The 26,421-nt window shown below is 37.4% G+C and overlaps 1 protein-coding gene across 7 annotated transcripts in view; it reads right to left on the reverse strand.

The window, feature by feature from the left end:
- LOC123680362 (trafficking kinesin-binding protein milt) overlaps positions 1 to 26,421 on the reverse strand; it is a 94,424-nt gene that overhangs the window by 30,298 nt on the left and 37,705 nt on the right. Inside the window, exon 1 of one of the 7 annotated variants that reach the window (XM_045618208.1) lies at positions 17,144 to 17,306. The exons of 4 other annotated variants lie outside the window; for them this stretch is intronic. In XM_045618208.1, the coding sequence (XP_045474164.1) occupies positions 17,144 to 17,273 (130 nt within the window). In that variant the 5' untranslated portion in view covers positions 17,274 to 17,306. Of the gene's footprint in view, positions 1 to 6,788; positions 6,808 to 10,254; positions 10,313 to 17,143; positions 17,307 to 26,421 lie in introns of those variants that run through there. 2 more of the 7 variants (XM_045618211.1, XM_045618214.1) reach the window with 2 other exon arrangements.

Raw genomic sequence — 26,421 nt, forward strand, 5'->3', positions numbered from 1 at the left:
GGGTGTACACTACCTTCCTCACTAGGTTCTCCAGTGGAGATTCGTTTCGATTCTGTGCGGAAATGGCTTAATCAATTCTTCCAATTTTCGAAGGAAGCACGTATGGCAATTAAGAATAAATTTCACAAAAAATTATTATTGTTGTTTTATATCTCTTTGAAAATTTCAAGGTTTCAATGGTTCATATCTCAAATATTTCAATAATGAATTTTAACATTTTTTCATTATCATAGAATCACTAATTTCTCTGAAATACTAATTTAAGCCAATTGCCAATTATCGCTACCTTATTTGGTAATACATATTCCCATTTATTGATATTCTGAATTTTCAATATCGAAATAGTCGAGAACGTACAATTTTTTTAAACTCTAAATAGGATGTATGTATTTTTTCATCAGAATTAAAAAATTCCGAGAATTTTAAATATACATTGCAATTATAGAGAGACGACTGAAAAACCTTTCAATTTTCAAAGTGGTTGAAGCAAAAACTAAATTTTTGTTGTAACAAAAACAGTGGCTTCATTCTAAACTGCAATAAGAAGGTTCTTCTGCACTGAAGAACCTAGTAATAAAAGTAGTGTACACCCTTAAGCAATTAATTTAAAATAATGAACTTCTAGAATCGATCAAAGAAAAAAATTACAACCCCTAAAATTTTTGCAGTTTATGTTTTGAAATGAACAGAACTCTAGAAACCGTACAGAAATTATGAAAGCTATAAGCAATAAATTTGGCAAAATCAGTTGTTGTGAACATATACAGTATTGATTCAAAGCAAGGTCACGAAATTCAAAATGTGTTCTCTATGACTATTCTCAAGATATGGATTTTTGAAATGAACCAACCCTGCTTCATGTAAATCTCCACTGCATTTCACTTATACCTTATACTTTCCAACGGTCGAGTAGGTAAGTCTTTAGATCGGTTGTCGAAAGGTCGAAGTTCGAATCCCGAGAGGATTTTGTTTCAAATCTCAGTAACTTAGATAGCAGCATTGGAGAAATTCTATGAGAGAGGAAATGATGGAACATAAAGGGTGTTTTTTTTAGATCTATAGAACTTAAAATTACAATAAAACAACGATGGATTATTCGATTGACATGAATTTTATTTATCCGCAAGATAATCTTGTGGCATTACATTTTAAATATGATTTCTGGCATATGACCGCCACCGCTGACTCGGATGTAGTCCAATCTGGACGTCTAATTTTCTATGACTTTTTCCAACATTTGTGGCCGTAAATCGGCAATAACACGGCGAATGTTGTCTTCCAAATGGTCAAGGGTTTGTGGCTTATCCGCATAGACCAATGACTTTACATAGCCCCACAGAAAGTAGTCTAGCGGTGTTAAATCACAAGATATTGAAGGCCAATTCACAGGTCCAAAACGTGAAATTAGGCGGTCACCAAACGTGTCTTTCAATAAATCGATTGTGGCACGAGCTATGTGGCATGTTGCGCCGTCTTGTTGGAACCACAGCTCCTGGACATCATGGTTGTTCAATTCAGGAATGAAAAAGTCAGTAATCATGGCTCTATACCGATCACCATTGACTGTTCTGACCATCATCGTTTTTGAAGAAGTACGGACCAATGATTCCACCAGCCCATAAAGCGCACCAAACAGTCAGTTTTTCTGGATGTAACGGTGTTTCGACATACACTTGAGGATAAGCTTCACTCCAAATGCGGCAGTTTTGTTTGTTGACGTAGCCATTCAACCAGAAGTGCGCTTCATCGCTAAACAAAATAAAATGGACGTAGTGCGCGATACGTATTCCGCACAGAACCATTATTTTCGAAATAAAATTAATTGCACTATTTGCAAGCGTTGTTCAGGCGTGAGTCTATTCATGATGAATTGCCAAGCCAAACTGAGAATAAATCAGTTGACAGCTGTTAAATCGGTCGCCATCTTGAACAGTGATGCCAACTTAAAGTTATATACCTCGAAAAAAACACCCGTTATATAATATTGCTGTACCTATCTGATTCGATATTCGTTCATTGCTTTCAGTCACAATCCTTCGAATTTTCTCAAAAAAAAGTTAAATTAAAAATTATACCTTTCAAAAAATTACTGACAAATCTCCTGATGCTTCTGATGTTCTATAACAACATCGACATCGACCCAATGTATACCATCTAATCAAACGTACACAAAAAAACCACCAGCTAAGACTACCTCCAGCCTTTGAGCTCTGGAAACCAATAAAGCTAACCACCCACTACGCGAAATAAACGTTCGCATAAATTCACAGTCACACACACGAAACGACCGATAAAAACCAAGATGCGAACTTTACTGCAAGCAGTATCCCCGTCATTGAATGGGGATTCTCTCCCACGTGTACTAATCGGATCCTCCGTGTCTTCTTATGCCGACTAGAAACGTGACTGAAACGGGCATGAGATGAATCTCGTGGCATTTGATCAATCTTCGGTGAGTTCACCTCGCCAGATTCTGTCAGAGTCACCGAAGAGAGTGCCTTGGTATTCCATTTCGAATGTGAGGCAATTGTCGAATAAGACCTCGAAGGCGATGGTTTATGCATGCACTGTGTGCAGAGATTGGTATGGGTAAACGCCAATGAACGAAGGTTGGCATTACTTACAGACGCGAATACGAAACGTCAATTTATAGATGATGGTCTCAGAGTTATAAACATAGATAGAGGAAGCATATTTCATTTTCAGAAAGCAAATTTTGTCCCCAACATGAACTATCAAATTTGACATGAAGCGCGCGGAAATGAAAACATATCAGTGGTCCGATATTTCAATCAATTCGCGAGTTTCTCCAATAAGAACGCAATTCTTTTGTACCATAGTGAATCAACGTTTCATATTAACTATGAATATATTGAAATAAATACCTAAATATATCAGAAATTCAGAAAAATAACTTCAAGCGCGCCAAACGATGTGAAACAATCGATGACACTAGGAGAGCAAAAGTTGCCAAACCTTGGATTTCAGCAGGTAGATACAGAAAATAATAAATATTCTGCTTATTATAAATTCGACAATTAGGAGAAATATCGGATTCTAAATATTCAAATTAGCATATTTAATCGGGAATCACTCAAATAAATATATTTCATTCAATATAATAGATTTTTAATGATATAGTAAAATTGTGGATTTGAAAATATATCAAAATCCAACAGCGTAATCTAACCATGTTGGGGACATGTAAAAATTGCGTGTACTTCCTCTATCTATGTTTATTACACTATGAAGACGGTGTTTTGAATTGAATAAACTTGAAAATGTATCTGTTGCGATTACCTCAGAGTTATTATGTATACAATATTCGATTGTATCGGTCCCACACGAATGTTCAAAAGGTTTCAATATTAGTTAGGTTATCCTAAACTAAAACACTAGTGTGCTCAGTTACTCTTGAAAATCCTTAATATTAAAGTGGCGACTTTTGAAGGGGTCAGCCTTTTGGAGTTCCTTTTCACTTTATTTTCGCATCGTTTCTTATGGCGGCGCTCAAGTCGTCTTCATGTCAATGTCGTTTTGAGGTTATATCAACAAAAAACTTCTTTTGACAGAACGAAACAAAATTCTTTGTATAGCTCCACCTCAAGAAAAAAACGAGACATAAACATTATCTAATCAGTGAACAAACCAGTATTTTAGGCATCTTGGGTTAGTCATGTGGTACGGATTTCACAGCTTCGTTTCAATGAGCTATGTCAAAAAGAACTGTCATCTGAAGTGTCATATTTTAAGTTGGAGATTAGCCATTTAACAAAACGGTTAGTTCATCTACTGCTGAGCGTGAGGACATTGTGAAAACTTACTACAAGAATAAATATTCTGTACGTTACGGGCAGATTATGGTCGACATCATCGTCCATCTTAGCCTAAAATTGGTATGGAAATGAAAAAAATGGAAGAGACTGATGTCTTGAGATCTATACTTAATTGAAATGCACGCACGAATCAAAATATTGCTGCTGTTGGTGAAAATGATGAAGAAGATTCAAATTTATTCATTCCTCAGCGCGCACTACATTTGGGCCTTTCTAACGACACGCTATTGCATTTGGTTTGCATCTCTATCGTTAAAGTTCAGATGATCTAAATGAAAGAGTGTTTTATTCACGTTTATTTTCGGAATCACAAAATATAACCCTTGATATTTGATATTTTGGTGCGGGATTGGATTCCCTAATAGTAAAGTTTTTTCATGCTTACTTTGGTAATCACTTCGTCTCAACCTAGATTCAAGTTTTCACGAGATGGAAATGTTGAAAAGAATTATTCCACTTTTCTGACAGTCCAATGATCGATTGTGAGAACCTTCCCATTCAAATCAACCTTTTTCATCAAATTGAATATGTACGACTATTACCCCTCCATCAAGTTTTCCATAGATTCTCACATACACCAGGAAAAACGGAAGTTTCCTCCTCAACGTCCCCATATATGTATACAAACAAGACGCATTGTATTCACACCTCACGCACGTCTAACTATGGAAAAAAAAGTAAACAAACAAAATTAACATGTCGAAATCCCAGGCGCTATCGAGAGCGCAATCATTTTCGACCGTTACCTTCGCGACGGTAAGTTCCCAAGCTTCCTATATGGACCCGGGAAACTTTCTTCATTGTTCTTTCGAGATGATTTACTCGTCGACGTAATTTCGATTCGATGAGAGATGCTTATAGATCTTATCCCTAAGATTTAGTAACGTCGTAATTTGCACGGAGGTAATTATAGCGGGTTCTCTAAGATCTATATAGATGGCGATGATGATGATGATGAAAAAAAAAAGGTTGAGGAGGTGTTGAGGATAATAGAATTCGACGAATCGGATATCAGATAATGGTGATTAAATATATTGTTTTCGCAACGTCGTCGATGGATAAGCGGATGAAAGACAGACAGCTCTGTGAATTTTATACGAAGGTTATTATTTCGAAATGTGAATTATCTAAATATCTGATGGAAAAACATTTTGGATTTCACACGATTTTCTCCTTTTCCAAGGAACAACTATAATGCACACAATCCGATCAGGCATTTCGTGAATATGGTCTTTCGAATTTTTTTTTGTCAATTTGTAAACCTCATAATTGATCAAAATTAAAAATTGCATTTGGATACAACGGGTGTTTCTTCTAGCTGCATGAAAAGTTTGGATGGTCGTTGTCTCATGGTTTGACGGTTGAGAATGTCAAACTGTGTTGACATTTCTGTTCAGTAAGGTTTGACCTCGGAGAAATAAACATATATATGGGGAGCATATGTCATTTTCAGTAAGCAAATTTTGTCCCCAACATGAACTATCAAATTTGACATGAAGCGCGGAAATGAAAACATATCAGTGAAACGATATTTCGAACAATTCGCGAGTTTCTCCAATGAGAACGCACTTCTTTTGTCCCATAGTGAATCACGTTTCAAGTTAACTCAAAATATATTGAAATAAATACCTGAATATATCAGAAATTCAGAAAACAAACTTTAAGCGCTAAACGACTTGAAACAATTGATGACACTAGGAGAGCAAAAGTTGCCAAACCTTGGATTTCAGCAGGTAGGTACAGAAATTATTAATATTCTGGTTATTATAAATTCGAAAATAAGGAAAAATATCGAATTCCAGATATTCAAATCTACATCATCTACGGGAATCTCTCGAATAAATATATTTCATTCAATATAATATACATTTATAATGATATAGTAAAAATTGTGGATTTAAAAATATATCATTATCAGACAACGTAATCTAACCATATTGGGGACATGTAAAAATTGCGTATACCTCCTGTATCTATGTTTATTACTCTACAGACATGATAAGCCGGAAATCATATTTGAAGAATGAATACCACGAAATTAACTACCAGATTATAATAATAAAAAAAGCATTCCAAAAATATTTCTGTCTTGTATTATCATTTAAAGTTCTCGAACTCTTAAAAAAACAGTCCTTACTTTTTATATGAAGAATGTCAAGCAGCGTTTAGATAGTGTCACCAGAATCATAAAAAATCAAAAGGAATATCGACAAAAAATGTGGAAAGCACCGACATGAAGTCAAAAGTTTTTGGTGTTCTTTGAGAGCCTTTGTTATACCGGGTGGCCTACCACAGACGCCCATCTTATTTTAAGGGAATGAATGAAGAATTTTTTTTTTGAAATGTTTAGTTATACGATAATCCTCAAGATAATCTGAAGAACAATTCAATATTATTTTCATATATAGATACAGGATGTCCGAAAACGAAGATACAGGCCATTTGAAATAAAATTTGGCCGTTATTTGTAGTTAATGTTTGAATTTTAATAGTGATCATTCTTCATGAATTAAGTTTTTTTTTTTTTGTTTAGGAGTAGTGAATACTGCTCGAAAAAATATTGTCTGTATCGGCGGCGTAACTGGTTTCTTCTTTAAACACCAATTAGAAAAAAAAATTCATGTTCTCAAAGTTTCGGCATTTTCTCGTAAATTGTGCTTCTGAGGTGTGAAGTGATCTGAAGAAACTCATCGTTATTTGAGCTGGTCACATAGGACGTTACATAGAAAAAAAATGCAATACAAACATCAATTTGACAACAAACTCCTCAACCGGCATGATTCTTCTATGCGTTTTTCGTCACAAAACTGAAATAGTACAAAGTCTCCCTTCCCTAAAACAAGTGCGCAATAAACACGAATGTTCAAAAAATCTTAACCTCAACAATCCCAAAACAAACACATCAAACATACAAAAACCAAAAACCCAACGTGCAACAATCTCTCTTTTTACCTTTCGATCCAGATCCAGAACGTTGACAATGAACTACAAACGGTATAACCGGCACGATTTCTTTTCGTCTTTCCTCTATTTCGGGAACGTCGAACCTCTCCGCGGGCCACAGAAATAGAAAAGCGTTTACGATCTGTGGCCGGTATGAACCCACCTATGTGTACGACCGAAGGAGCGTGCCAAATCGAGATCTGGATGACTGTTCACATCAGAATCCCGAGAGGATCGCGGCCCAGCACCAGATAAGATCGTCGGATCTGCGTTTTCTTTGGGCCGCGAACTAGACCAAGAAGTTTATCTCTTAATTTCACAGATCGTATAGTTTGGAGATAGAGCGGGTCTTGTTCTCGATGACATAGATCTTTGAGGGGCAAAAAAAAAGTACAACGGTGTTGAATCGTGACCGTAGGAAGGCCAAGGGACGATGCCAATGCGACTGATGAAGGTGTAACCCAATGTGTAAGATAGATAAATACAAATATATAGATTGGAAACATTATTGGTGAGTCATCTCTTGGCTTGAGGCGAAGATGATTTAAGGTAAATAGATAACATTGTATGAAGCTTGTAACACAAAAAACAGACAATTTCCTCTATTTATTCATCTTCAACCAAAATAAAGTGCTAGGGTCAGTCCGTTTCTGGCGGTCTTGAAGGATTATAGGTGAGGTATTGGAAATTTGGGTTATGGCGTTTTCGTAGGGATTAAAAACACTGATGGACGACTGACGAGAACTTTATTGTGGTACAGCACTTGAAAACTCTACTAATTAAACTGATCATCACCTCGTAACTTTCCTTTTCCCAGTTTTATACCTGGGTTACAAACGTAAAATTATATTGTACACCGTGAATTTCTTCCTCCTTTTCTTATTCTCTAAGTTGTATGCCGCGCAATGGTATCATGGTGCCTGCACACTAATAAGGGCAGGGGAAAAGATATTCTCTATTGTATCTTTCTGAGAACCCTATAAATGAGAAAGTTGTATGCACAAGTATCACAAAAGACCATTGTTACACTAATGCAGGTACATTTATATTGAGTATGGTGACGACAACTTCGGCTAGACATAGGCATTATGTCTTACTGCTTTTTCTCGCCGCAGAAACTAATCATAACTGATATAGGCTTTTCCCAGTTTTAAACCTGGGTTACAAACGTAAAATCATATTGTACACCGTGAATATCTTCTTCCTTTTCTTATTCTCTAAGTTGTATACCTGCGCAATGGTATCATGGTGCCCGCACACTAATAAGGGCAGGGGAAAAGATATTCTCTATTGTATCTTTCTGAGAACCCTATAAATGAGAAAGTTGTATGCACAAGTATCACAAAAGACCATTGTTACACTAATGCAGGTACATTTATATTGAGTATGGTGACGACAAATTCGGCTAAACATAGGAATTATGTCTTACTGCTTTTTCTCGCCGCTGAAACTAATCATAACTGATATAGGTTTTTTCCAGTTTTATACCTGGGTTACAAACATAAAATCATATTGTACACCGTGAATTTCCTCTTCCTTTTTTTATTCTCTAAGTTGTATGCCTAAGCAATGGTATCATGGTGCCCGCACACTAATAAGGGGAGGGGAAAGGTATTCTCTATTGTATCTTTCTGAGAACCCTGTGAGTGAGGAAGTTGTATGCACAAGTACCACGAAAGACCATTGTTACACTTATCCTGGAACATTTATGTCTTATTGTTTTTTGTCGCCACAGGAACTAATCATAATTGATTTGACATTGGCTCAAATTAAAAAAAAAAAATAACATGATATCAAAAACAAAATCCTACTGCCTGACCCTAGAGCGAGAATTTCCGATCTACACGGCCTTAATCTATGATTTCCGAACACCTAGACGCTGATGTTAAGCAGTATAAACTAGACAGGGTGGCGAAGTTTCGGGTATAGCACAACACGAGATGCCATCTACAGACCACAGACTACAACACCCGATGTAGAGACCGCTACAAGCGAGAACCTCTTCAGAAATTGCGGATTAACAGCTTATTTCCTGAAAACACATGAACCGGACAGTGGTAATATTGGTCATACCGACTTTCGTTCGAAATTCTAATGAGCCGAATAATCGACAAGTCGTCGTATTCCTGGCTACTGCATCGGTTATCGACATTCTCCGGGTGAAAACGTTTTGTTGATTCATCGATAGCCTTATACGGTCCATTGGGGAAAGACCGCGAAAGACGTATAGGGAGAAAGAGAGAGAGAGAAAGAAAAGTTGTTCGTTTGCAAAGATGACCAAACACGGCGATCGATTTTTCAATCGAGTCTTTAAAGCGAAAAAGTCGTACCGAGAGGTTATGAAATACGTCGTAGCAATTTATCACCCTGACGTTTTTGACAGTGACAGTTACCGCTTGGCGATGGCGACATCGGGTAGATAAGAACTAGTCGCTGGAATTAATACTGCACTAATCGGTTAGACGCAGAGACTGGAATGTGGATTGTTATAACGTGTTTTCATTGAAAAAAATTGTAAATAAATGTTGCACTATGATTCATAATTGCCTCTCGTGTCATAAGATATTTGAAATCATCTTAGAGAGCAGTTAACAAGGAAAAAAAATTCTCGGACATTGGAAGATTCGAACCCGGGTCTTCCGTGTCAAACTCACCGGCCAAAAGCTTCTGAGGATAAAATGGTAATTAAGATGTTTATATTGGAACAAGAGCGTTCAGAAACTCCGAAACTAAAAGGTCTAAGACTTTGCGGTTAAAATAATTGTTTTTTGTATCATCATACAATTAACTACATGTTGCCAATTTCCCGATGACTCATTGAAGAATTTGAATGATTTTGGATCTGAGATCCAAATACCCGATAACAAAACGAACAATGTTGAGGTTTTTTCTGTAATTATTCGATTGGGACAAATTGTAGGAAAGTGGTGAGAATAAGTCAGTTTGAAAAAAACCCGCAAATTTTTACAACAATTTTGCATTATACACATTATCATGCAGCATATTCTTTCCATCAGCCATCTGCCACAATTTCGGTCAATTCTGGGTTGAATGTTTGAAGGGAAATCTGAGTACTATTATTCCCGAATAAAACAGCAATTTTGTTGACTATTCAGGTTCCTGAATTGGAGGTACAGAGGAAAATGAGAGATCTCTTGGATAATTTTAAGGAAACAAAGTCCTATAAACGCAAACGCTTTGTCTTCGAGATACAGGGTGTTTCTTGTACTTCTACTTTTGTAATGCTTATACCAGTTTTTCAAATCTTTATAAATATTTCCAGGCTAGTATCTTTGTTTGAGGATCAAATTCTGCTTGAGACCCAAAGCTATATTATTTCTATTCAGAGTAGAACACATCAGATTACAATCTTCAAAGACAAAAAACGCATATCTCATGTATGTTATATCTAGAATAAACAAGTCTCAATTTAAATTTAAGCTACATTGCGGTAAAACATGAATTCACTACTCACCACACTTCGCATTCATTTTGACCTTAGATCCCATCCAATTCATTTTTGAACGAAGAAAAGAACATTTATTCGCGATCAGTCTCCGACATATTGTAACTGCACATATTTCAACATAGCATATCCAAGAATTCAACCACGTGAACGTTCAATATGGAAATGTTAATGGTAGAAGAACAACTTCTTTTATTTCTTCGAAATAGTTCTTCGACGATATTGTCTTTTTCACCGTTCGAGAAACTCAAATTTGGAGCAAATATCTCAGGTCACCTTGACATTGATGAACAATTTCTGTCCTTAATATTAAAATAAGCGTTCAAGTCGTGGACTAAACAACATCAACAAAAGTCCTGCTACTCCCTAGATCCAACTCAAAATTCACCAAAGCACAAACAAAATCAAATTTTCCCAATCGACACACCACGTAAAAAAAGCTCATTCAACATTAGGACAAACGCTCTAGTCTAGTCAATGTAACGGCGATAACTGAAAAAATTTTCAGTTGCCAACCAGCTTCCCTGTTCATCTGTCAACCTAAAATCACATCCGACAAACCTATTCCCAAAATCTCTCACTTCCTGACGAGAGAAGACTCAAAATTACCTGACAGGTCCATTAGGAATTGACCACCCAATCACTGACCCGGTCAAGTTTTCCCAGTTGGTAGGCCTGTCCTTAATTCTTTTTGGGCGCTGATCTCATAGCCGAGGAAGACGAAGGTTGTTCATCAAACGGTTTACGCAACTATTCTAATAATATTCAACAGACCAAGCGACAAATTCACATGACCTGAAAATCCTGGCAAGAGATCGATCTTTCGGTCTAGCAGGCCGAGAGCAGTATTTCTTGACGGTAACAAGTTGATAACGACCGGAGTTGACAAATTTCTAGGTTGGTATCGTTTGTAAACAATAGGACAGATGAATGGAAGGATACCCGAATCAGCTGATCAAATTAGAGAGAATTGGAATTTGTTAGACTAAGATTATTATCTGGGAAGTACATAAATCAGAAACTCTTACTGCGTTTCAACCATGACTTAGAATGAACGCCAAGCTGTAATTTTTTTGTACATTCATGGAGTGAATTGCAAAACCTTCCAAGTTGAATTAAATGACAGTAATTCTATTTCCACCTTTTAACTTCAAATAACAAATTGTTTGGCTGTACCTTTCTCAAATTTTTAATTTTGAATAACTGAAATTTTTCAAATGAAACTCACCTACAAGAGTAAATATGGGGTAGGTACATGTATCAACAAGGAGTCCTGGGAACTCCAGCAATGAATAGTTCACAGAAGATATATTTAAAATCGTCAAGCTGTTAACTTCCCCTTGTTCGTTCAATAAGATTCCAATTTTGAAGAGTATGTTTATTTCTCTAATTCTGTGGTTATTCCGTTCATTCTTCCACATCCTGTAGAACAAAATCGTGCGAGAATATATCAGAAACGCACAGTTTTCATGGTTATATTTTATCATTATATGTTGGTACTCCGAACTTTCCGCCACGGCTTTATCTGTCAATTCATTTGAAATTTGCCTTAAATAAATCAGTTCTGCCAACCAACATTTTTCAATGTAAAAATCACTAAATGATATTTATGAAAATATTTCATTAATTTCAATAAAAATGCAATGGATTAGAGAAAATAATGTATAATACTCGTACAGAAGGCTCATTCTACCACTCGTTCATTCAAAAACTCGCCACTTCGTGGCTCATTTTTGAATTTTGAACTCGTGGAAGAATATCAATGCCTTTTGCACTTGTATTATAAATAACTATTCTAGCTTTTAGGAATTATGCCTGAGAGTAGATACCATAGAGTCATAACCATAGAAGAAGTATAAGCAATTTTTACATGTCCCCAACATGGTTAGATTACCATGTCGGATTGTGATACATTTTCAAATCCACAATTTTACTATATCATTATGAATGTCTATTATATTGAATGAAATATATTTATTTGAGTGATTCCCGATTAAATATGCAGATTTCAATATTTGGAATCCGATATTTTTCCTAATTGTCGAATTTAGAATAAGTAGAATATTTATTATTTTCTGTAACTACCTGCTGGAATCCAAGGATTGGCAACTTTTGCTCTCCTAGTGTCATCGGTTGTTTCAGGTCGTTTGGCGCGCTTGAAGTTTGTTTCCTGAATTTCTGATATACTTAGGTATTTATTTCAATATATTTTTAGTTAATATGAAACGTTGATTCACTATGGAACATAAAAAGAGCGTTCTTTGTGGAAAAACTCGTGAATTGAGTGAAATATCTTATCTCTGATGTTTTCATTTCAGCGCGCTTCATGTCAAATTTGATAAATCATGTTGGGGACAAAATTTGCTAACTGAAAATGACATATGCTCCCTCTACTATATTTATTACTCTGAGGTATGTACCCATTCATTTCCCCTCTGGCGCTCCTGCAATGACCAAAATATCAGTACTTTGTACATCGAAAAACCAAAGTAACCAACTTATTTAACATTCTCAAAAAAATATAGTGTTATTCTTTTCTACAATTCAGATGATCGTTCAAAAAATGTATGTGAAAACCTCATAAAATCGGTGGTTGAAAGTGGAAAAATATTTAATTTCTGAGCAAAGTGGTATTCCCTCTCAACAGTTATACAGTTGAACAACAATTTCAGCGAACTGAAAGTGAGTGTCACAAATGAATCGTTCTACCAAATACAAGCAGCGATCATCAAAACATTATAATTGACCCCTCAAAACTAACCCACAGACCCAGCGATTCGAAGAAAAATGTGCAACGTAATTATAGTCGTTAAGCTAACGAAAAAAGTAAACGAACAATTACCTACTACTCTTTTAATGGACTACAAATTGAGGCGTGCGTAGCACTCTATGTTGTTAGGAATTACTTGTGGTTCTTACGTAATGAAAGAGTTGGGTCTATTTCGATCTTTATTATCTTCGCACCTTGTTGTCAATGCAAATGGACAATGGGCAAGGTCAAGGTGACTTTCGAACGTTTATTTTCTTTCTATTAGCGCGTTATCGATTTATTGTTGGGACGATAATCTTCAAAAATGCAGGGGAAATTGATATACTGGGTTATTCATATCGTGATCCATGTTTCGTGTTTTACAAGCAGAGTATGGTCGACACAATCGTCTATCTGAGCGTACAATAGGTGAGAAAGTAAAAAATCGAAGGGTCTGGATTTATTTCTGATATCTTAAGGCCCATACATCATTGAAATGATTGCAGCTGAAAGTGAAAATGTAGAAGAAGATCCAAATTCATCCATTACGCGACGCGCACAACATTTGGTCCTCTTTTACGGCACGATATGGCGTATTTTGCATCTGCATCTATATAATTGTAAGATTCAGTAAAGCCATCTGACCATGGAATACGCAGAACATATGCAGAGGTGGTGCTTGAACAACAACGTTTGGATGACGATTTATTAAATAGAATTTTTTCAGTAGTGAAGCACATTTCTTTCATTCAGTGGTTATGTAGCGTCATGTGACTGTTGAAAGACTATTACATCCACAACCTATTTTTTTGACCTGAAATTGGTGGTATTAGTGATATGGAATTGGAAGAGATGTGGTTTTAGCAAGATGTTGCAACAAGCTACACAAGACGACCCGTTTTGGCTAAACTGCGAGAGACATTCCCAGGACGCGTAATTTCTCGTTTCGGGATGTGAATTGGCCACCAAAATCTTGTGATTTATCTCCTTTGGATTTTTTTTTTGTGAGAATATGCGAAGGATCGTGTTTTTGCCGAAAATCCTTTTTATTGTCAATTTTTGACAGCATATCTCAACTCTGAACAATTATGGAGTGGTTGTTGTTGTTAGTGTTTTAATGAGAAAAGATTCCTTGTTTTCAAGATAGTAGAGCTTTCCATTGTCACCAGGAATTGATATGCCAGTGCTAGGTTCAGTTACAACATGATATCTGGACTGTTATTTTGTACTCGTTACAATTTGGCTGATCCTCAAGGCCTCAAGTTGTTGGCTCACAAATTTGTGGTACACGCAAGTGCTTCAATAAGATTCCCAAAGGACTATTTGAATTTTGTTGATAGGTCGTGGTTGGAATTTGATACGAGTAATTGAAGCCTCTGAGAGATATATATGTGATTCTGTGTTATGCATTATTTTTTAATTATTCGAGTCATTTTCATTAGGCCAGCTCCGGTGAACTCTCTTACAGCTTCTCATCATTAATTTCAAATAAATTCTCTCTCGGATACAACCTATCGCTCAAAAAAATTACGAGCATTCCTGGTATGCATTTTTTTCGTTACGCAACCCATTGTATATGGATCGACGAGATATTAATCAGTCATAACAAGACAAGATATGTGTAGGATGTCGACAGAGAAAGCTCATACAGTTCGATTCTTAACGAGAGAAGGCAGATTAACGATGTATATAAAACGAGTTTGTTTAATGAGAACGTTTAGTCGTTCATAGCTTGAAGGAATTACGAACAATTGACTATCAAATCTGGCTGAACGGTTGGATGAATCTCAGGCAAGTTCAATTAGGGTTTGACACCTTGATTTTTCGCTCTTAAGATTAATAGATCGGATTCTGGATTTGAAAGACACTATGTCAAGAAACAGCCCAAGAAGTCATGTTCGTAACCTGCCAACTCCAAACAGTTGAGAATAACACGTGATGACTTTTTTTTTTTTGAATCATTAAACGAAAACTGTCATCAAAGATCAAGAATTCCGACAAATCAATTTGGCTTTTGAGGTGAAAGAATGGGTTCAATACGGTCTCAACTAATTTGGACTACCAATTTATGACAACAAGATTAAGATATCATGAATAGAGAAGATGTAGGAATCTCATTCATAATTCATGAGTTCTTCGAGAACATTAGCATTGACCAAATAAACCCGCATCCTTGCATAATGCAATGGATAAGATCAAGTTGATGTCATAAAAAATATTTTAAGAACTTTGACGACAATGCAACATAACGATTATTCCTATAATACAAAATTTTATCAATTGATTATTAACGGCATTGCAAATTCGGACAATTATTAAAAACTTTCTCCTATTTCACAAAATGTATTAATTCATGGAAACAAATTCGGAAGATTTCATATTTTTGAAAATAACTAAAATTCAGAATTACACACAATCAAATTTCACACAATGTTAAAATATTCCTTATGTCTTACTATCGACTCACAAACAATATAAAAGGTGCTTAGTATCGGGTGATGAGAATCTCTTTATTTCATGAGTCCAAGCTTTCGGCTATTTATCACAGGCATCTTCAGGGATCTGTAATTTGTTATATAAAACAATGAACAACATTTCCATTAAGGTTTCCATAAAAAGTTCAAAGAAACGCGCGTTTAACTTGGCTGTCAGTTCGCGCGACGCTCCTGCCCTCTGTCCTTCCAATCAAATAGGTAACAAACGAGTAAATAAGGTCATGTCCGATGGAATCTGACATAAAGTTGACATTGTTATGAAAATAGTGATTTCGAGCTCTCACAATTGTGATAACAATGTTAACAATGTTTTGAATGCGATGCTACAGGGTGATATTTTTTCTGGAACAGTGCCATCTTTTCTCCTCCACACCCTCGTCCACACCTTCTTTTTGGTGGACCACTGGTAGTTCATAAAAGTGTATAAAGAAACTTTGGTCCAGTACTACACTGTCTGGTTTATTGTAGTTTTTGTCATATCTGTTTATCCTTGCGAGAAAAGTCATTTCACTAAGCAGCAAAGTTGTAGATGCCGTGGCTCATCAATTCAATCTAGAATTTAGCTAAGAAAGTCAATCTACTTTGCTGCCAAGTTGAACATATAATTTTTTCTCTGATTGTTTATAATGATATGATATATGTAGGATATTGTATTTGCAAATTATTACAATTCCTATAATTTTTTATTTTTCTTGTAGTGATAAATCAAAACGAAATTTGATAGAAATCGCAATTGTTGGAATGGTGGAAATATTGATTGTCAGAAAATGTCGAATGTTTAATTCTCATTGACAATCATTTTGCTGCCTAAGCAGGAAAAGAAGTACTTTGCTGATTAATATGTATCTGCAAAATTAATATTAATCGGAGAAAAAAAATAACAATCTCTAGTTATCCTCTGTAGAATTCAAATTATTATGAAGATCCAATCAGTAAGCTGTGATGGATAAATTAATTATAAGTTTTGGTACTGGTTACTGGCATCATAAAAAAAAGTAGGACTAAAGATACACCTTGTATCTCGAAAACAAAGCGTTTTCATATCCATGTTTTTAGGACTTTTTTGACTTAAAATTATCCATACAATAAAATTATCTTATCGGTGCAAGTCTTGTTGCAAGATATACCTAGAAGACTATTTTGAAGACCAAGGATCATTACATTCAATTTAAAATTAAAATTTCGTTTTTTACGAAACTTTCATTCGAACCAGTTTCAAAAAATTGTCGTGAAACCATGTTGTCTTTTGAAATTGTATAAAGAAATTGGTACCAAATCTTTTGAGATATAAGTGTTATATACACATCTACACTAAAACTGAAATTCCAGTCCATTGAACTCCCAACTAAAACATTAGGTAAAAAAAATTGAACAACAAACGAAAAGAAACTGAAGATTGAAAACGAGGAATCCACCGACCGTCAATTCTAGTCAACCGAGAAAATTTCAGTATCAAACATGATAAAATTTTCGACTGATTTTTCGAATTTACTGAAACTGAAGAAACTTTCTATACTGGTTGCAAGGATATTGAAAATTTTACGACCATGATAGAAAACACACCTCTGTGCGCCTCTTTTTTCAAAGGATGGTACACTTAAATATGAATTCTCATTTTTTTTTTTTTTCATAATCCTAACCTTTCAAATCTCACCTCTTCTGTGCCGGCTCAACACCAGCCGACCTTGAACAATCCAGCGGCCGTAAATGGGTGAAGAAAGGTGACTCGGAGGCCGTACCAAGGGACGCACCACTGCGTACACGCGACGGTACCAGAAACGCATCGAAGTGTACAGCGAGGTGAGCGCAACAGTACTAGAGCTCGATGGGGAAGTACGGTCTTGATAACAAACACCTTCCAGTTTCCGAGAGGACGAGGCATCTCGCCGAGTCTATTGCCCCGCTAGGTGTCGAGATGCCTTCGTCGATGGCGCCATCGGGAGGAAGAAGAAGAAAAGGTAATTTTCTGTGCGCCGGTACATATATCGCAGGATGGTAGTCGATTGAGTTAGTAATTTCGGTTTTATGTCGATTCAAAAAGGTAACTGAAAATAGAGGTACTATACTACCTCTATTTTCAACTCTACAACCCACTCTATAGAGTACAGAGCAGGTACCAACGTACCGTCGCTCTAACTGGGACACATTTCGATTCTTCCCTCTCTGGTATCACTTCGACTTAGATCCTGTATAGTAAGTTAGTTCTGCTGTGTTTGTTATAATGAACTCTGCATCCTGAGTGATAGTATTATTTCTTACATTAGAATCTTTAGATAATTTAACATATATTGTGTTTATCTGGTCACCACGCCCGCAGTAAGGAATTTTTGGCACAAAATTCTTGGTTTATAAAGGATGTTTTTTTTAGAGTGTGACGTGTCGACCTTGAGTAAGCCGGTCACAAGGCTAAATTCGGCTCGCGACTACACTCAGGGAAGATGGGAGTGAGTTCTTCGAAATTAGATGGAAGGTAATAATGGGCGCCAGGTAGAGATATGCCTGTCTTAAGAATAAATTGCGTACTCCTCTACCAGAGTAGCAGTAAAACAAATCACTCAAGTCAAACGTTTAATGAAATTAAAATTTATGCAGTGGTTGATAATAAAAAAAAATAATGAAAAAGAATTCTCTAAATTACCAAGAGCCAGAAGGGCTTCCCAAAAACTTTACCTAACACTAACAAATGCCAGAAGGGCTTCCTATAAACTATAATCAACAACAAATGCCAGAAGGGCTTCCTACAACCTAAAATGCCTAAACTAATCCTTAAAACAGAATACTTATATCAGCCACACTTGGCTTAGGCTAAACCTAAAACTTCAATACCAAAACTAAACGTAAACGGAGTTCAACAAACTCCAAATATACCAGATACTAAACAAGTCAAATAACCAAGTAAACAAGAAGATTGACCTAAACCACAGATCCAGAAGGAATATACAAATACAGTGGTTGTAATAACTGGCTGGTATAAAATAGTAGGTTGAATAAAGTAATAATAAATTCCAGTCACAAATCCTGAAGGGATACACAAGTATTAAAGTTGTTAAATTAAATGGCCAGTTAATGAAGTGCACCTCACCGCAAACTGTTTACAATTTCCACAGTATATAATAAGCAACAAACAACCTTTATTCAATATATTTCAGTATAACTGTCAATGGACAGAAAATTAATAATAAAAATCGTTAACTTCTATTCAAATGACTGATTTACCATCAGTACACTAAATCGTTACTTCTAAAACTAAATCTCAATAGAATACCCAGTGCAAGCACCGGTTACCTGATACAAAATCAATATTGAAGGTTGACACCAAATCTAACGGTGAGATCTCTATACGTAGAATATACCATCTACTCGAGGTACACCATATGCCAGCAATATACTATGTACTCGAACTGTACCATCTATCAGAAAATACCATCCACCAGAACTGCACCAGAAATTTACCATCTACCAGAAAATAAGTACCATAAACTTTAACCGTACTATACACCAGACTCCAGAACTCCTGAACGTAATCAGTCACTAGGACTCTTCAAATTCAACCAGACACCAGGATTCTCAATAATATCCAGGCACTAGGATTGTCAATCCAACCAGGCACTAGGATTCCCAAAAATATCCAGGCACTAGGATTCTTAGACTCAACCCAGGCACTAGGACCCTCTCAGTTCTTGTTCGAGGGAAAAGGATCTTCTTGATAATCTTCGTGTAAGTTCCACAGTTGTTCGAACTAATCGCCGGGAAGCGAATCCTCTCAGATCTTCAGAGTAAATTTCAATACCAGAGATGGGCCTTGTGGAAGAAAATTTTATAATCACGTATAAAACGTATTCCCCAGAAATATTCACAATACCATAAACCATACAGGGAATTACCCAAATTGAAGAAATAATCGCCTCTAACAAGGATGATTCTAGATCATATATTCTTCAATCAGGCAAACTTTCTTTCCAAAAAAACTTCTCTCCAAAAATTATCTCAAATCGCCGATAACCTCCATTTTGACAATCCATAACCACAGAATCTAGCAGTTGTCAAACGAAACCTCCCACACAGAAGAAAAGTAACACAAGAAATCCAGAAACTATAAAATATTTCCCAACGGTAATGATATTCGACCTCACTAATCCGGAAATAACTGTTCCATAATAAATTCAAATTTATATTAATACGGAATATTCCGAGTTGAATTCACAATCAACTTCCAGAGGGCGCAGTAACAACCGAAATCTAAATGGTGTAAAATATAACCGTTACAAATCCCCCCTTACTTTAAAAAAAAAAATTTACCAGAAGGGTCAAATTTTTTTCTGCCAGTAACTTCAAAAAGCCAAATACGATAAACCAAATAACGACAATACTTCAATGAATCCTAACGAAAACGACACCGGCAAAAACTCCAATACCGACACAACCAAAACCAGAATTGTCACACTTCAATTAACTTCAAAAGTCCAATCTCAGCAAATTGAAACGGAGATGGATATTATAGCATGTTGCTACCGTGGTTCTGACGATACAAAAGATGTTAAGCATATGTCAGCCACTAGATGGGGGTAGTGACCACCCTAGTAAATTTATGCTCAAGGCAAGGGTTAACCATCCTTTAACCCAAGCAAAAACGAAACAGCCAAAATCAGTCCGACAAGTGTTCATCAGTCAATTGATCCGGTGGATGAGCTTTTAAGTCCTTTATATGCCAAACTCCCTGGTATTTACCGTCCTCACTCTGCAGTTCATAAGTCCAAGGGGATACCCGCGCGGAAATCAAAAATGGTCCAACATATTTCGGTGCCAGCTTAGCTGTAAAATATTTAGCTGCGTCCGAAAGTACCTGATTTCTCCTCCATACTAACTGGTTAACAGTGTATTGGACATCCCGACGTCGAAGGTTGTAAGTTCGACTATTAGCCTCGTACGCTCTCGCTAACTTAATCTTAACGTCACCATATATTCTCTCGAAAGCTTTTTCCCGGTCCTTAGTCAAGGCAGACCTGTCGAAACTGATCTGATCAGGGCAGGTATTTTCACCCTTACACGAAACTTCCCTTCCAAAAACAATAAAACTTGGAGAGTAACCGGTGACTTCGTGCTTTGAGGAACGAATAGCTAACCCAACCTGGTTTAACTGTCTATCCCAACCTCTCTGATCTTCTGACAGGTAGGACCTCAACATGGTTTTTATAACCCTATTAATTCTTTCGACCGGATTAGCTTGAGGATGATATAGCGCGGTATACTGAATGTTAACATTATAAGATTCTAAAAATTTAACGAATTCTTTAGACCGGAACTGTACGCCATTATCGACAATGATGGAATTGGGACACCCAAAGACAGGAAAGACATGTGTATCCAGTATTTTTACAATGGCTGACGCGGTAGCCGTACGCAGTGGGAAAAGAAGAGGGAACTTGCTGAAACAATCCGCGACAACGAAAATATACTGGTTACCGGAGCGAGACCGAGGTAAAGGACCAACCAAATCCGCAGACAGAAGCTCGAATGGTCGAGAAATTGAGACCTGTTTGGAGAGCATGAGGCCAGAAGGCTTCTCCTGGCTTGGTTTGATGGCATGACAGGTTCTGCAGCAGCGAATAAACGAAGCCACGTCATATCGCATCTTTGGCCAGTAATAACTTTGTGCCAACTTACTATATGTTTTGAAAACTCCCACATGAAGTAAAGACTCATGGACCTGCCTAATTAGAGATTTTCTTTGAGGACGAGGAACAACTTCTCTCCAGTAATCAGAATCAGAGGCTAGTTCGGGAATTCGAGGTGTTACATTTTTGAAAAGCTTACCCTGAATAATTTGCCAGGATGGAAACCGGTGAGGGGCATGAGTCACTTTTCCTAGAAGTTTGTCATACCACAAATCCGAGGAATGACTCTGAGGAGTATCAACAGTATCGATGATAGGTACCGCCCTAGACAAGGTATCAGGTACGATGTTATCTTTACCTTTACGGTGGACAATGGTATAGTCATACTGTTGAAGTCTGATAGCCCACCGGGCTAATCTACCAGAAGGTGAATTCAGTCGATCCAGCCAGAGCAAACTAGCGTGATCGGTGATAACAGAGAAATGTGACCCTTCAATATACGGTCGCAGTTTCTCAATCGCCCATAGAACGGCAAGGCATTCACGTTCCGTGGTGGTGTAATTGCGTTCTAACCGGGTTAAAGACCTAGAAAGATAGCATATCACCTTTTCTCCATCCTCTTGTTGCTGAGTCAAGACAGCACCAATCCCATAACCGGAAGCATCACACTGAATGGTGAATGATCTCGAAAAATCCGGGCAAGACAAAACAGGGGCACTAATCAAACATTCCTTCAACTTAATCAAAGCCTCATCGCATTGGTAACTCCATCTGAAGGACCGATTTTTCTTGAGTAGCTCCGTTAAGGGAGCAGTCAGATCCGCAAAGTTTGGTACGAATCTCCGGTACCATGAAGCCAAACCCAGTATACGTCGAACCTCCGAAACACAAGTGGGGACTGGTATGTTCAAAATGGCTTGAACCTTCGCTGGATCCATTCTTAGACCTTTTGAATCCACTACATAACCTAGATACAAGAGTTCCGGTCGACAAAAATGACACTTCTTCTTTGAAACCGTTAAATTAGCTGCTTGGAGGCGGTTAAAGACCTCCTTTAGTACCTCTACATGCTTCTCAAAGGTATCAGTAATTATTATTATGTCATCTAAATAGACAAACACATATGGTTCCAAATCCGGACCAAGAACTCTGTCAACCAAACGCTGGAAGGTAGCCGGACTATTAGACAGTCCCATAGGCAGACGGAGGAATTGAAACAGACCTCTATTGGGTACTGTAAAAGCAGTCAGAGGGCGAGAGGATGCTTCCAAGGGCACTTGAAAATAAGCCGACTTAATGTCCATAGAGGACAAGAACTTGGCGTTGCGGAGACGATCCAAGGTGGAATTTATATAGGGGAGAGGGTACGCATCTTTTTCTGTGACGGCATTCAATTTCCTATAATCAACGCAGAATCGGTACGAGCCATCCTTCTTTTTAACAAGAAGAATCGGGGATGACCAGGGGCTGGTCGAAGGTTCGACAATGCCCTGCTCCAGTAAGTTGTCTAACTCTGCATCAATATGACCTTGCATTACCGGACTCACAGGATAATACCTCTGCTTAATTGGACGACACGAGGTTTTTATCTCATGTTCCACCAGATTAGTACACCCTAATTCGTCACCCATGTTCTGAAAAGCTTCCTGCACAACCTCATTCAAAATCCTAGATTGCTCAGGGGTAAGGTGTTCCTCTGATGCAATCGCATCCACAGAGACATCAGCATCTCGTTGAAATACCCATCTCCCACAACGAAGATCCGGTACGATACCAAACTTCCTCCAAAAATCAATGCCTAGGATTAAAGAGTGCGGCAACTCAGGAACTACTAAGGCTGAAATCATCTTAACTTTATTTTCAAGCTTAATCGGTAAATCCACCGAACCGATACTCGAACAACTTTGCCCATTAGCGACTCTACAAGAAACAACATTATCGACATTAATACTAAGATTCAATTTCTTCAACATCGCCCATCCAGGGCCTCCTATAATCGTGCATGAAGCACCAGAATCCAAAAGACCTAATAACTCAACATCAAAAACAGAAACCGATAAATATGGACGTTCATCATTTTGCGCATGCGCCAACACATAATCTAACAAAGCTTTCTGGTGTAAAGGTAAACGATCACGGGCAGAGAAATGAGGGAAGGCACACATACTGCCATTAGAGGTCTTCCCCCTCAGTTTTCCGACGGCTTACACTTAGGACAGGTCCGAACAGTGGAACCTGGACGACCACACTTGAAACAGTACTTATTTTTGGTCATCTTACAATCCCTAGCAGCATGACCAGGTTGCTTACAATTCCAGCAAGTCAATACTGCACTTACCCCAGCCGCAGAGGTACCTACATCAACAGACGAGGTACTCACATCAACAGAAGAGGCAGAGGGTTGTTCGGCATATACATATGCTAAATCAGGTTCCATCAATGAGCTCCTATTTCGTGGAGGAGGTACAAAGGATTCGATGGATTCTTTGCGAGCCTCGAGTTGTCTTCCGATATCCAACAGTTGCGAAATCGAGGTTATGTTAGTCAAACCTAACTGACTCTGGTAAAAGGGTGAGATATTACGAAGAAGGATTCTCAGTCGAGCATCCTCATTGACAGGTACAGTAAGACGTTTGAACATAGTGTCCATCATTGCCAGATACAAACCGATGCTTTCATCAGGGCCCTGTGTTCGGCGTTTAATCTCATCGAAAAGTTTCTCGTTATAATTGGGAGGGAGAAACTGTTTTCTCAGTTCATCAACCAGCTGAGACCACGTTGACAAGGTGGACCGGACAGATCGGAACCAGATAAGAGCCTTACCCACAAATAGATCACTAGCAGACAAGAACAACTGCTCCTCTGTAACGTTCCGGGAAATACATAATTCCTCAACATTTTCAAGGAAAGAACTCAGGGAACATTTAGAATTATCTCCACTAAATTTGGTAATATTCCATTTTGCTACTGATACTGAAGGTGCCTTACATTGAGGAGCCGAAGCTGTAGCAGTGGTCCGGTGAACTATATCACTAACTGTGACATCATCCGATTCAGATTCCGAATCAGATATACCAGCTGTATCCATCAGCCTGCTCAACTCCAGAGGTGACTGAGTTTGCAGCGATAATCTCCGATATTTCCTAGCTCGTGATTCTAATTCCGCCTGTAATTCAATTATTTTCGCTAAATATCCCGACCGGAGAACCTGTTCATCTTCTGAGAGCGCTTGAGATCTTTCCGCTCGCTTAAACAAATGTACCAAGCGTGTAGACGTCTTCAGAAAAGATGGACTTTTCTCATCACCCGAAAAGTCTAATAATTCTCTTTGAAAGAATGCAATTGAGCTTTCTATCGCCTTTGAGTCATCTTCGAACCGATATGGATATGGTGGATATTTGGTTGTAATTCCAGATTTTTCTAACCTCAAATAACCTCTAAGACTCTTTCTCATCTCAACAACCGTATTCACGTTACCTACACCTCTAACAGCTAATTCATAACTTAATTCATCTTTATCAAGACGATTCACGTCCATTCGACCCTCCATACTTAACAAAATACCAAAAGCACAATCTTACCTAACCTCAAAAATACAAAATATTGGCAGCGCCAATAAATACAACGGAAATCGACACTACAGAAAAAATTGAGAACAAGGTAGATTCGAAAACTAACGGAATACGAAAAATATCAATAATAACAACAAGATCGATCAACCACTGCAAGTCAGATAGAATAGACTTTTGGGCCCCACGTTGGGCGCCAATTTGTGACGTGTCGACCTTGAGTAAGCCGGTCACAAGGCTAAATTCGGCTCGCGACTACACTCAGGGAAGATGGGAGTGAGTTCTTCGAAATTAGATGGAAGGTAATAATGGGCGCCAGGTAGAGATATGCCTGTCTTAAGAATAAATTGCGTACTCCTCTACCAGAGTAGCAGTAAAACAAATCACTCAAGTCAAACGTTTAATGAAATTAAAATTTATGCAGTGGTTGATAATAAAAAAAAATAATGAAAAAGAATTCTCTAAATTACCAAGAGCCAGAAGGGCTTCCCAAAAACTTTACCTAACACTAACAAATGCCAGAAGGGCTTCCTATAAACTATAATCAACAACAAATGCCAGAAGGGCTTCCTACAACCTAAAATGCCTAAACTAATCCTTAAAACAGAATACTTATATCAGCCACACTTGGCTTAGGCTAAACCTAAAACTTCAATACCAAAACTAAACGTAAACGGAGTTCAACAAACTCCAAATATACCAGATACTAAACAAGTCAAATAACCAAGTAAACAAGAAGATTGACCTAAACCACAGATCCAGAAGGAATATACAAATACAGTGGTTGTAATAACTGGCTGGTATAAAATAGTAGGTTGAATAAAGTAATAATAAATTCCAGTCACAAATCCTGAAGGGATACACAAGTATTAAAGTTGTTAAATTAAATGGCCAGTTAATGAAGTGCACCTCACCGCAAACTGTTTACAATTTCCACAGTATATAATAAGCAACAAACAACCTTTATTCAATATATTTCAGTATAACTGTCAATGGACAGAAAATTAATAATAAAAATCGTTAACTTCTATTCAAATGACTGATTTACCATCAGTACACTAAATCGTTACTTCTAAAACTAAATCTCAATAGAATACCCAGTGCAAGCACCGGTTACCTGATACAAAATCAATATTGAAGGTTGACACCAAATCTAACGGTGAGATCTCTATACGTAGAATATACCATCTACTCGAGGTACACCATATGCCAGCAATATACTATGTACTCGAACTGTACCATCTATCAGAAAATACCATCCACCAGAACTGCACCAGAAATTTACCATCTACCAGAAAATAAGTACCATAAACTTTAACCGTACTATACACCAGACTCCAGAACTCCTGAACGTAATCAGTCACTAGGACTCTTCAAATTCAACCAGACACCAGGATTCTCAATAATATCCAGGCACTAGGATTGTCAATCCAACCAGGCACTAGGATTCCCAAAAATATCCAGGCACTAGGATTCTTAGACTCAACCCAGGCACTAGGACCCTCTCAGTTCTTGTTCGAGGGAAAAGGATCTTCTTGATAATCTTCGTGTAAGTTCCACAGTTGTTCGAACTAATCGCCGGGAAGCGAATCCTCTCAGATCTTCAGAGTAAATTTCAATACCAGAGATGGGCCTTGTGGAAGAAAATTTTATAATCACGTATAAAACGTATTCCCCAGAAATATTCACAATACCATAAACCATACAGGGAATTACCCAAATTGAAGAAATAATCGCCTCTAACAAGG

This window comes from Harmonia axyridis, chromosome 5 (assembly GCF_914767665.1).
Source record: "Harmonia axyridis chromosome 5, icHarAxyr1.1, whole genome shotgun sequence".
Classification (NCBI taxonomy): domain Eukaryota; kingdom Metazoa; phylum Arthropoda; class Insecta; order Coleoptera; family Coccinellidae; genus Harmonia; species Harmonia axyridis.